The 13449-nt window shown below is 42.3% G+C and overlaps 4 protein-coding genes across 10 annotated transcripts in view; 3 read left to right on the top strand and 1 right to left on the bottom strand.

Annotated features, from left to right (window-relative positions):
• Positions 1-3168, top strand: part of LOC142150982 (uncharacterized) — a 206489-nt gene extending 203321 nt beyond the window's left edge. For 3 of the 5 annotated variants that reach the window (XM_075206211.1, XM_075206206.1, XM_075206208.1), the window contains one exon: positions 1398-3168. In XM_075206211.1, coding sequence (XP_075062312.1) covers positions 1421-2917 — 1497 coding nt within the window. In that variant the 5' untranslated portion in view covers positions 1398-1420 and the 3' untranslated portion in view covers positions 2918-3168. The remainder of the gene's footprint in view (positions 1-1397) is intronic. The other 2 variants (XM_075206209.1, XM_075206210.1) reach the window with 1 other exon arrangement.
• LOC142150999 (uncharacterized) overlaps positions 1-13449 on the top strand; it is a 510250-nt gene that overhangs the window by 209865 nt on the left and 286936 nt on the right. The window lies entirely within an intron of this gene.
• The window catches only part of LOC142151006 (oocyte zinc finger protein XlCOF8.4-like), a 393475-nt gene that overhangs the window by 138165 nt on the left and 241861 nt on the right, over positions 1-13449 (top strand). The window lies entirely within an intron of this gene.
• Positions 1-13449, bottom strand: part of LOC142150984 (uncharacterized) — a 343002-nt gene that overhangs the window by 155210 nt on the left and 174343 nt on the right. The window lies entirely within an intron of this gene.

The following is a 13449-nucleotide window of genomic DNA, read 5'->3' as shown; positions in this document are numbered from 1 at the left end:
AGCACTGGACGTGAGTTGTGCAGGGATTAATACAGCATTTTTTGGGGAAACAATTTGCAGACCTAGGTGAACCTTCCCCTCATTCCCTAGGCATGCTCTTTTCCCGGCTTATTAGGGCAGGAACGGGAAAAGTGACCCTTAGTGCCACAATAGAGACATAAGCCTTGAGATCGCCTCCTGTCTCTTTCTTCAGGGGAGAGACGATACGCTCCTAGTTGCATAGTCTCCTCGTCATCCGTGATAACAGGAATCAAGGTAGATGGAAGAGAAGATGCCTCCTTCTCAGACTTACGTTCCCTAATTCTTCTGTCGATTTTAATGGAGAGGTGCATCAGATCCTCCAATGAGGTAGGAGTCGGGTATTGCACCAAAGAGTCTTCAATCTGTTCCGACAGGCCTAGACGGAACTGGCTACGTAAGGCAGGGTCATTCCATCCACTATCAGGTGACCATCTACGAAATTCAGCGCAGTATTCCTCTGCTGACTGCCGGCCTTGTTTCAAGGCCCGTAGATGAGCTTCAGCGGAGGCCATTCGGTCCGGGTCATCATATAGTAGACCTAATGCCTCGAAGAATTAATAGTATAGTATAATTAGTAGTATAGTAGTCATCATATAGTAGACCTAATGCCGCGGCTCATAACAGTACCCTCTTTTATCAACTAATCCCACCTTGGGATCTGCCTGTCCAGGGGAGTTGCGAAAGGTCTCAATTGGTGGGCTGCTTACACTATCCAGCCCCCTCCCCTACCTCCCCAGGTGTCTTCCCTCAGGTGACCCCTGCTGGGTCAGGCTCCTGGCTGTCTGTAGAGCTCACTAGTGGACAATAGGGAACAAACAGAAATAACAATGATAGCTTAATTCACTTAACTCCTGAGTGTTCCCTGTGGAGGTGGAATTTAACCCCTGAAGTACTTTTCCAAGGAGATGTTATAGTTACATCACTGATACTTCCTGATAACAACATGGCTAAAAAGTGTGTTTCAGGTATGGATTAGATTAAGGGGTTGTAACACCATACACCATGCCCGTTACTTTACATCTACGTTTGAGGATCCAGTGTTTGCGTGAGATCAGTGTCTAGTTGGACATTGTCACTGGCTAATGAGTCTTCCTGTTCTAGGATGCTCGCTGGGCAATGTGAAATGTTACTCGCCAATGTCCACGTTTTGGCTGGAATTGTCCAAGCTGGATTCAATTTGCTTGTCACTGTGGCTGGGTTTATGCACTGTGCTTGGTAATGCAGTTTTCTAATTACAATGGCGTGTTGGTAGTTTGCAAATTGAAATTAAACAGCTGACATGTCAGCTTACTCATATTATGAATATAATGGACATTATAATATGTTAATCAATGTAAAATAAAAAGTCTTGATCCATACATTTATTTTATTTCCAGCAGATGGATGCAAACACAGGAATATGTCAGAGGAAACACTCATTTTTTCTACAGATTTTGACATAGAAGATAACAACATCACACATGATTCTCCAGGAGGAAACCCCACTACCCTAAATGGACATCCAATACTTCACAGAGCAGATAAATCATCTGATCCGTCTAATAATGAGGAAGATTTTCTTGATAACATAGATATTGTTACATATAGTACAACTCATACAGATGACAATATATTTCTGTGTCCTGAGTGTGGGCAATGCTTTATGGTTAAATCAGCTCTTCATAAACATCAGAGAACTCACACAGGTGAGAAACCATTTACATGTTCTGAATGTGGAAAATGTTTTACACAGAAATCATATCTTGTAAGACATAAGAGAGCTCACACAGGTGAGAAACCATTTACATGTTCTGAATGTGGAAAATGTTTTACACAGAAATCAAATCTTGTAAAACATAAGAGAGCTCACACAGGTGAGAAACCATTTACATGTTCTGAATGTGGCAAATGTTTTACACAGAAATCAAATCTTGTTGAACATGAGAGATTTCACACAGGTGATAAACCGTTTACATGTTCTGAATGTGGAAAATGTTTTACACAGAAATCATATCTTGTAAGACATAAGAGAGCTCACACAGGTGAGAAACCATTTACATGTTCTGAATGTGGGATATGTTTTACACAGAAATCACATCTTGTAAAACATAAGAGAACTCACACAGGTGAGAAACCATTTACATGTTCTGAATGTGGAAAATGTTTTACACGGAAATCAAGTCTTGTTGAACATGAGAGATTTCACACAGGTGATAAACCGTTTACATGTTCTGAATGTGGCAAATGTTTTACACAGAAATCATGTCTTGTAAAACATAAGAGAACTCACACAGGTGAGAAACCATTTACATGTTCTGAATGTGGAAAATGTTTTACACAGAAATCAAATCTTGTTGAACATGAGAGATTTCACACAGGTGATAAACCGTTTACATGTTCTGAATGTGGCAAATGTTTTACACAGAAATCAAATCTTGTTGAACATGAGAGAACTCACACAGGTGAGAAACCATTTACATGTTCTGAATGTGGCAAATGTTTTACACAGAAATCAAATCTTGTTGAACATGAGAGAACTCACACAGGTGAGAAACCATTTACATGTTCTGAATGTGGAAAATGTTTTACACAGAAATCAAATCTTGTAAAACATAAGAGAACTCACACAGGTGAGAAACCATTTACATGTTCTGAATGTGGAAAATGTTTTACACAGAAATCATATCTTGTAAATCATAAGAGAACTCACACAGGTGAGAAACCGTTTACATGTTCTGAGTGTGGGATATGTTTTACACACAAATCAAATCTTGTAAAACATAAGAGAACTCACACAGGTGAGAAACCGTTTACATGTTCTGAGTGTGGGAAATGGTTTACATGTAAATCAAGGCTTATTAGACATCAGAGAACACACAGGACAAAAGCAAATGGATATGATAAAAGTTCTCTGTGATACTTCATTCAGGTGATTCATATTAATGTGAATTAAAAAGTAGGACTGTGTATGTATATATGGGGCAGCGTGGTGGCTCAGTGGTTAGCACTTCTGCCTCACAGCACTGGTGTCATGAGTGTGATTCCTGAACAAGGCTTAATCTGTGTGGAGTTTATATTTTGTCCCTTGGGACTAATGTCAAGCGCTGCAGAATTGCTGGTTATGATGTATTTATATTTAATTAAACAATCAAAAGTTGTACAACAAAACTTTGTGTCGTCTAAGTACATAAAATACCATATTAGAGGTGTTTTTATACTTTTGTTATAAGTATAACATAACATACATTTTAAGTAACATACAATATCCTAGTTCTTCAATTTTGGTATCTAAGTATTATAAAGAAGAATTGAAATAGGAAGATGTGTATTACCTGCGTCACTGTGTACACGATATCTTCATATCCTGTTCCTGGATAGCCTCATTACATAACCACACACTTTTATATTTCATAAGCCACCCATACTCCAGTCCATTATACTGTATTATCATCCAATTCTCAGAGTTCTATATATACTATTTACTGTCTTGCGGCAGTATGAAACCCATAATGAAAATACAGATATTTGTATGAAAAAGCATATTTACTTACAACATTGTTACAATATATATTCAACAACATAATCTTACACAGTTACATATAATAGCTCAACATCTATGACAATCTGTGTGTAGGTTCATTAACTTATATTACTAATTTCTTACTATAGCTCATAAATGTGTAAATATCTTGTTTGTGTAGGTAGATGTATGTATACATGTGTATGTCCCAGATCCCATTAAACTATTATTATCATACATATATTACACTATATAAATGCACTGCTATTCCTGTATACAATCCACACATAATCAACACACAATCCTCACTATATCACAAATGAATAATACATAACACCATTACTCTTGCAACATGCACATACATATCACAACTTCCATATATTCTCAATAGTACATCACACTACAACAAATGTGTATCTCACATGGAGGCCTTTATTGCCAATTACAGTGACCATAATAACTTATAAAACACAAACTCCACTTAACCATTTAAAACACCATAATCCTTGTGACAGGATGGACCTCCTATGCCACCTTGTCTGTTGTGTTGCTGGGGACCGGTTGGGCTTGTATTGCCTCTGTCCCCGCCACCAGTGGACTCCTTTGTGGCGCACAGAACCGTGTCTTTCTGAGTAACCTTCCCTGCTGGTGCACCCCTTCCCTGGGCACCTGGGCTGGTATCCCTGACCTCTTCCCTTAGACCAGGGTCACTGTGGATGGTTCCCCCTGGCCTATCACACTGGCCAGAGCTACAAGGTGGCGGGCAGAGCGTCGTTACTGGAATGTTGGCTCCCAACCTCAGAACAGACGGATAAGGGATTCAATTGGGTCTAATCTGGAGGTCACAGGAATTACAGAACAGGTAAGTAGTTGTCAAAGCAGGAACTTGAAGCAGTGATATTTTATTAGCTCAAGTGTCCTTATAAGTACAGTTACTTACACCAGTTTGTGGTACCAGCGATTTTTGCACAAGTTACAGATGGTATGATACATGGTCAAACAGCTCCTCTTTATACAGATTCTGACACAACTGTTAGCAGGGGGTAACACCTTTCCCTGATCCTAGATTGGCTCCGGTAAGACTTATAAATCACATTCAATTATTACCATTAGGATGTAATATATCCTTTAACCGTGGAGCGAACGCAATATCTTAATACTTGTATCCTGAATCTACATTGTTCAGACAGGTTTCGGTCTCTCTAACAAGACGTGACAACAGGTATTGACCTCATGCTGGGCCTTCAGGCTAAGCAGGTTCTTGTCACTTCTGCGATTAGCCTAATTGGCTAATAACTTTTGTAATATAGTTTAATGGAGTGTGAGGCACCATGGAGGGCAGTTTATGTCTGCGTATAGGTGAGACTACAGGGTTACATGTGGCTATAATGGGAGATGTATAGTTTGTAATGTATGATACATGGTGAGTGTGTCTTGTGTTTGTATGTGATATGAATGAAGTTATATGCATTTATATAGAATTGTATTTACTAAATGGCAGCAAAGGATTAAGGCTACTATCTGTGTATATGTTGTGCTGTATAATGGAATTACATTATGCCTAATGGGTTGTGTATTGAGAGGCACTATGGTTGTAATATACATGTAGAGTTAGTGTTATGAGAACTGTGGTCTATATCTGGAGGATTATGTGGTATATATGAGAATAGTGTGGTATGTGAAATGCTTGTGAGATGTGAAATACCATGGTAGTAAAAGAAGGTGGCGGATGCCATTTTGGATGTTGAACTTGTAATACTATTCTGAGAGGTTTATGTGATAGATATGGAGGTTTGAATGTGATATACATTCTAAGGGGAGATGTGCTGGGGTGGGGACGTGTCAGACTTTCCTACACTAAGGGAACATTTACTAAAATGAAAATTGGAGGTGTTGCCCCTAGCAACCAATTAGATTCTAGCTATCATTTTCTAGAATGTACTAGATAAATAATAGCTAGAATCTGATTGGTTGCTATGGGCAACACCTCCAGTTTTCATTTTATAAGTGTTAGCTAGTCCAACCCTAAGTGGGTTTTCTCACAAAGTTTAAGGTAGTGTACAGTAAAACAACACAGATTAACAAACAAGGAACAAATTGTGATACCTGTCAGTAACGAGCTTCACCTGCTACTCCACTTCTTATTTCACTGTTCTGGACATTGTAACTTGGTTTATACCCTGTTTTGCTCTCTTTATCTTCCTGCTTCACTTTCACCATCCAGCAGCTCATCTCCCGCTCTCGCTCTGACCCCTACCCATTTACTTGCTACTTCTCGTGTCCACATACGCTCTCACCACTACACGCCTGGTCCTGCCTCTTCACTGCTCTCCTGCCACTAATTCCCCCCTCCCACTATTTTCCCATTGCCTTTGTATCCACTACTCTTAACTCCACCGTTATTGTACTAGATTGCCTTCATCATTGTACCACAACATTACTTTGCCATACTGTTGTTTTATCACTTATTGCATTGCTGATTACCGATTACATTCCCACTGTCATACCTCCCTTGTCACCATCTGAGCTTCTACACTACCTAGGCCCAGACACCGTCATGGCCCATCCACCTTCTAGGCCTCTGCACCATACTAGATGTTGCCCAAATAGCTCTCTGCGCCATCTGGGGGTAAATGTATGAATATCCGATTTCTGCAAGTCGCCGGAAATCGCTGACTTTGCAGTGAAAATTTAAAGGGACGATGGCTTGTAAAGACAAACTTGCCTTTACAAGCCGTCGCCGCTTTAAATTTTACCTGCAAAGTCGCCGATTTCCGGTGACTTGCAGAAATCGGACATTCATACATTTACCCACTGGAATCTACTGGACTCTGTACCACATAGGCCTCTGCACCATCATGGCCCCATCTAGGCCTCTCTACATCATCGCCTCAGTATAATGCAGACATCTGCACAATAGTTAACCCCACTATGCCATTTTGTTCCCATTTGCACATTTTGTCTCTTATTATTTCCTCCCTTTAGAATGTAAGCTCTCGCGGGCAGGCAATTAATATAATGTATTGTATTAACATCTATTCTAACATGTATGGTAACATCTATGCTAAGAGTAAATCAACCATATTGATGTTGTATACCATTCTTACTGCAGTTCTATGTTATTTGTAAGAATGTTGTAGTTTCACTTAACATATTTTGTATTTTAATTATAACTTGTCTGTTGTCTTTCTTGATAATAACCATAAGCTTCTGATATAAATATTGTTCTTGCGGAGTTAGAGCAAAAAAATAATTGTATTCTTTAGGTTAAGCCGGAAACTACCTTTGCAAGGAGTTTATCAATGATATTAGTCATAAATAAGTTATTAAATGGGCATTAGAATATTTGCCTCAATATTAGACCATCAGTGATACCAGAGAGCAATAGCACACCATTTAACAGTAAAAATTAAAAGTGTGACATTTTATTCAAGATTTATAGGCCATTTGGCTATCTGTGTTCAGTTTGTATATTATACCCAGGTTGTGTGGGTTTCCTTCTGGTGCTCCAGTTTCTGTATAGTTCCCAGCATACTGGTAGGTTAATAATACTGTGTGTCTGTAAATAATTTAGATTGTAAGGTCCACTAGAGCATGGCATGGTGTGAATTATTAAAACATTCTCTAAAGCGCTGCCTAATATGTTATTATCCTATATTTTTAGACTGACAGCAATACACGCACTTAGTAACTTTACAGTACACATGTAAGACATGATAGTTTATTTTTAAACATATATAGGTTTTTATACCTATAAGGGGGAATTCAATTTGCCGCAAGCAGTGTTGGACTGGGACATGAAGGGCCCACCGGGGGACAGCAACACTAGGGGCCCACCAGAGGGAGTGTGGCCAGCCATCATAGAGGCTAGACCAGACACTAGAGGGGGAGTGGTCAGCCCATGAAGGACATAGCTGTAAGACCGCTCACCTGCATTTTCTCCAGCACCTGTCAGTCGCCAGCCTGGGTTGCGATGAGGAGCTCATGTGATTCACCTTTAGAACATCATGTGACCCTGTGGCGGGGAATCCGAAATAAAGGGAGGATCTGACATCATACCTGTGTCAGATCAACAAGTTATCCTCCTGACTCAACTCTTGTGTTCCCAGAGCTCTCTGGTAGTCTGCTTTGGCGTCTCAGCTTCGGATCCTGCATTACTCCTACGTGAGGTCTCCGCATCAGAACCGTATACCACCTTGGCTTGTCAAACCAACTACTCTACTGCTCACTCCAGTGCTCCGCAGATATCAGAACCGTGTACTGACTTGGCTTGTTAAACCGATTACTCTCCTGCTTACTGCAATTCACCGCAGACATCTGAACCATGTACGGACTTGGCTTGTTTAACCGATTAGTCTTCTGCGTACTCCAATGCACCGCAGACATCTGAACCGTGTACGGACTTGGCTTGTTTAACCGATTACTCTTCTGCGTACTCCATTGCACCACAGTCATCTAAACGGTGTACCGACTCGGCTAGTATATCAGACCTTCCTCCTGTTAACTTTATTGCTCCGCGGTCTCCAGATCTGTGTACTAACCAGCTTGAATACAAGACCACTCACCTGTCATCTACCTTGTGTATCACCGGTACGCATCCATCACTCCGCCTGCTTTGTCCTGCTTGTCCTTACCTGTTCATCAGTGAATACCACAGCCGTCTTAAAGGTATCTACTTCCACTCCTTGTATTGTCAGTTTCACCTATCTTGCTCATGTCTAGGAGCCAAGCCGAGGACCGCAACCTGCAATTCCCTAGCAGCTAAGTCCATCCCACCTTGTGGTGGTTCTTGGCAAAAACCAGGGGGCTGTTAGACTCCGCTCCTTGCTAGGTCCTTACAAATCTAGACCAAGTGTACCGGGAACGTAACAGTTTGATCTGACCCAAAAAAGACTGATATGGATGAATTTGGCAATCCCTCAGCACCTGAACTTTTGGGACAATTGGTAGGTAGGGTAGAGGAGCAAGAGAAGAATCAGGCTTAGCTTCTCCAATTTTAAAGAGGTCTGTCCACACACATGGATACATTACAAAATACATTGGCTTCCCATGTTATTCCTCCTTCTAGCCCTCCGCTTAAGGAGCTGTAGCTCCCACTAGGAAACTGCTGGCCACTCTCAGCTAAGGATCCCTAATCCCCCTAAATTTGACGGAGATCCCAAGGCATGTAGGGGTTTTATTAACCAATGCTCTATTCAATTTGAACTGCAGTCCGGAAATTTTTCCCAGCAACAGGACGAAGGTGGCCTATATTGTTTATCTTTTGTCTGGTCAAGCCCTGACATGGGCCTCCTTCCTCTGCGAGCGTAATGACCCTCTTCTTCAAACCTATAATACCTTTCTAGAGGCCTTCAAAAAGGCCTTTGATGAGCCTGGCAGAATCTCCAGTGCAGCATCTGGACTCCTACGGCTGCGCCAGGGCTCACTATCATTGGGACTGTACGCTGTTCTTTTTCGTACTCTCGCCTCAGAGTTGCGATGGAATGAGGAGGCGCTCACTGCTACCTTTTGGCAGGGACTTTCGGAACTAATTAAGGACGAGTTGGCTGACAGGGATCTTCCTTCTTCACTTGACGCCTTGATTTCTCTCTGTAACCAGATTGACATTCACTTTTCGGGGAAAGAAATCTCGAGAAAGAACCATCTTGCCGCATGTCCACTCGGGTTGTGTCTAGATTACAGTACCCTATTAATCCTAAGGGTGAACCCATGCAATTAGTGCGAGCCCGCCTGTCAGCTGAAGAGAGAGGCGCTTCAAGGGCAATCTATGCCTATATTGTGGAGAGTCAGGTCACCTTCTGAGCAAATGTCCTATTCGGACGGGAAACGAGAAGGCCGAACCGGCTCTTGCGAGGCTAGGTTAGGCATTTCAGGGACCCATCCCAGTGACTCTAACTTTTCTTTTGAGGCATCCCTTCGCCACTCTAATCAACAACTCGCCCTACTAGCTTTCATCGGCTTTGGAGCGGCAGAAAATTTTATTTCTGCAGCAACTGTCGTCCAGCTATCTATACCTTCTATTACGCTAGTGCAACCCATCTCCATCACAGCTATAGATTAGTGGAATCAAGAGTGGATTAGTTAAGTCTAGTACTGTTCCTGTATACCTGCAAGTTGGAGCTTTACATTTGGAGACTCTCATTTTTAATCATCCCTAAAAGTATCAATCCTCTAGTTCTAGGACTGCCCTGTTTGAGAATTCACTCCCCGTTCTGGATTGGCAGTACTCTCAAATTATGTCTTGGGGTTCATCTTGTTTCTCGCAATGTCTACAATGAGTGATAGTACCGGTTAAGAAAACTCCTACACAGACTCCTGTTTATTCGGAAATTCCGGTTCCTTATATTTCTTTTCTCTAATGTTTTCAATGAAGAGGAGGCTGTCACTCACCGGACTGTTAGTTCCTCTGGCTCAAGACCTAGGTCTCTCTGTCTTGCCGGCGCCTGTCTTGCGCCGCGGCCGCCCGCCATCTTGACCAGGGGTCTGCGCATGCGCAGACCTACAGACTGTTAAAACCTTGTTCCTCTCCTCATTGGATGATTAATTACATCTCACTATTTAAGACACCTGCGGTCCTACTACCTTTGCCTGTTCTTGGTCCTCATTCTGCTGAGGTACCAAGGAGTTCCCTGTTCCTGTTTATGGTACCTGTTTGCTGTGGACGCTACCTCGTATCTTACCTGCACCTGGACAAGTCTCTACTCCACGCCAGTGGTAATACCTGTCAGCCGCAGACCGCTCCAAGCTACATTGTATGTTATTTATTATCGGGACTAAGTTTCTACTGTGCATCTGTAGTGATAGCTGCAAGTCGCTGACTTCTCTACTACACTGTATTATTGGCTGCTCATATAGACTTTCCTTCAGTTGTAAAGCATCTGTCTGTTTCAAGTTTACCTGCATGCTAGGTACTTCAGAACTTCTCATTACCGCTGGTCATCATTTTCTAATGGTAATTACTACTACAGCCTTATTGCCTTTTGCAACAGTCTGATCCAAATTAAGAAAATGCAGTTTTATTTCTAATGGTAATTACTACTACAGCCTTATTGCAAGTTGTCCTCTCACTGTTTGTTTAAATATTTTACTGCTAAGGTTTGTTGGTTGGGGGAGTTTATTGAGGGCTTGATTGAAGAACTCTGATCACATGTGTCTGTTAAGCAGATATATTCATAGTAGAATGGCTGCAAAGCCAGTGATGGCTGCTTAGTTAGTGTGTATAGCTCTAAGTGTATAGATACAAGTGTGAAACAAAAAATTTAAACAGTATAATTCGGAGTTATACTGGACTTAAACAGGAGGAAACAGGAGAAGAACATTCTGCTTATTAACACAGCTTCACAAGGACAACTGTCAGTATTCACCTGAAACTCCATATTCTACCTCTGATGTTTTCAACTCACCCTGGCTACAAGTTACATGCAACATGAGGACTGTTTTGGAATCTGATCTCATTTTCCTCTCATCTCATGAAAGTTTGTTTTATTTATCAGTTTGTTTTCAATGCAAAATCCACTCTGTTTAATCAGACTGCTGTACTACTTGCTTAACCACTCCCTACCCATGCTAGTTATTTCAGTCCCCTATCTCAGCACTGTACTTCAATTCTATTTAAGCTCTGTCTCCCATCACAAGTAGGAAGAAATTATACTGTCTTTCAACCACCCTCCTCTCTCATGACTCTGCAAAATCTCAGCTACTCAAATACCTGCTCTTTATTACTCTCCATTCAACACTTCCACCCATTCCCCCACATGGCTCTGGAATACACTACATTTGCTGCAGTCTAGCTCTGCACTACTTATCTGATTACACTGGACATTGCAATTAGGCAATTCCTTTAATTCCTCATTTTTGCTATTTGACTCATCGTCCCAATGCTTGCCAAAATATTTTTTTTTATCTCTTTTCATGGCATTATCTTTAGGACTATATCATCCAGTGGTTCCCAAACTTTCTCAGCTCGAGGCACCCTTAGGGTCACCATAATTTTTCCAAGGCACCCCTAAGTAAAAATAATTACCGGGTAGTCCCGTTTTTTAAGTAGTTGGGTCAAAATGATGTAAGATGTATTTAGACCCCTTCACCATCACATTGTGCCCCTTTATCATATCACTCTGTGTCCCTCTCTTCGCCATCTCACACCCTGTGTCCCCCTCTTCGCCATCTCACTCTGACCCCCCTTCAGCGTCTCTCTGTCCCCCTCCTTCAGCGTCTCTCTGTCCCCCTCCTTTAGCGTCTCTCTCTGTCCCCCTCCTTCAGCGTCTCTGTCCCCCTCTTTCAGCGTCTCTCTCTGCCCTCCTCCTTCAGCGTCTCTGTCCCCCTCCTTCAGTGTCTCTCTGTCCCCCTCCTTTAGTGTCTCTCTATCCCCCTCCTTCAGCGTCTCTCTGCCCTCCTCCTTCAGTGTCTCTCTCTGTCCCCCTCCTTCAGTGTCTCTCTGTCCCCCTCCTTCAGCCTGTCTCTCTGTCCCCCTCCTTCAGCCTGTCGCTCTGTGCCCCCTTCAGCCTCTGTGTCCCCCTTCAGTGTCTCTCTGTCCCCTTCAGGGTCTTTCTCTGTCCCCTTCAGTGTCTCTCTGTCCCCTTCAGCCTCTCTGTCCCCTTCAGCGTCTCTCTGTCCCCTTCAGCGTCTCTGTCCCCTTCAGCGTCTCTCTGTCCCCTTCATCCTCTCTCTGTCCCCTTCAGCCTCTCTCTGTCCCCTTCATCCTCTCTCTGTCCCCTTCAGCGTCTCTCTGTCCCCTTCAGCGTCTCTCTGTCCCCTTTAGCGTCTATCTGTCCCCTTCAGCGTGTCTCTGTCCCCTTCAGCCTCTCTCTGTCCCCTTCAGCCTCTCTCTGTCCCCTTCAGCCTCTCTGTCCCCTTCAGCCTCTCTCTTTCCCCTTCAGCCTCTCTCTGTCCCCTTCAGCGTCTATCTGTCCCCTTCAGCGTCTCTCTGTCCCCTTCAGCGTCTCTCTGTCCCCTTCAGCATCTCTCTGTCCCCTTCAGCGTCAATCTGTCCCCTTCAGCCTCTCTCTGTCCCCTTCAGGGTGTCTTAGTGCCCCCCTTCACTTACCTTCTTACCTGACGTCTTCTCTGCTGCTGCTCACTGAGACTGCCGGACATGATGAGGTCACGTCCCCGGCAGTCAGTGAGGAGGAGGATCCGGCGCTGGATAAGTTGTTTTTTTTTTGTTTGTTTTTTCTATTTTCTTTTTTTTTTCTAGGCGATCGCGGCACCCCTGTGACAGGGCGCCGCGGCGCACAGTTTGGGAACCGCTGCCATAGTGTATTATCCTTTAGTAATATTTATTAAAAACAGAATATAAAATAAAAACATATAAGACAAAAGACGGATCCTGAAAAGGTAAGTATTGGCTGCCTACCAGAAAAGACTGTAGATCTCAACCTAGAATAAAGTCTTTGAACTGGAACACCTCTGGGAAGATGAATAATTTCCACATAGGATATGACAGCCACAATAACAGATTCAGTTCCTCCCCAACGCGTTTCGACCCTCCAGGGGTCTTTTTCAAGGTGTATAGTTAGAAGGGCAGTGGTCTCATATTTATAGAGTTATACAAAGTGCACAGCCAATCAGAAAATAATTGGCATTCACAAAGATATGATATTTCACATAATATAATACAAATGGTGATATCATGCATTGACATTAAAATGTTCTATTATAATTCCAACTACACAAAAAGTAACATAACACTCATTAGTAGTATTGCCTATAGCGATCATGTGATTGCCGTTCGTGGAGGAGAAAAAAACAGACCGGTCATGTGATTTCCACAAGAAACAGGACAGATGAACAATATCAGTAAAAGGGATTTAAATTGCTATTCCTGTCTTGTAATTATAAACATTCAAATAGAACATATATTTCGTTTCAATCTGAACAAGCAGTGTTAATACAAAGTTCAATTAAACCCACATCACATGATCAGAAAA

This window comes from Mixophyes fleayi, chromosome 4 (genome assembly GCF_038048845.1).
Source record: "Mixophyes fleayi isolate aMixFle1 chromosome 4, aMixFle1.hap1, whole genome shotgun sequence".
Lineage (NCBI taxonomy): Eukaryota > Metazoa > Chordata > Amphibia > Anura > Limnodynastidae > Mixophyes > Mixophyes fleayi.
The sequence above is the reverse complement of the archived record's forward strand: the minus strand, read 5'-3'. Positions and strand labels throughout refer to the sequence as shown.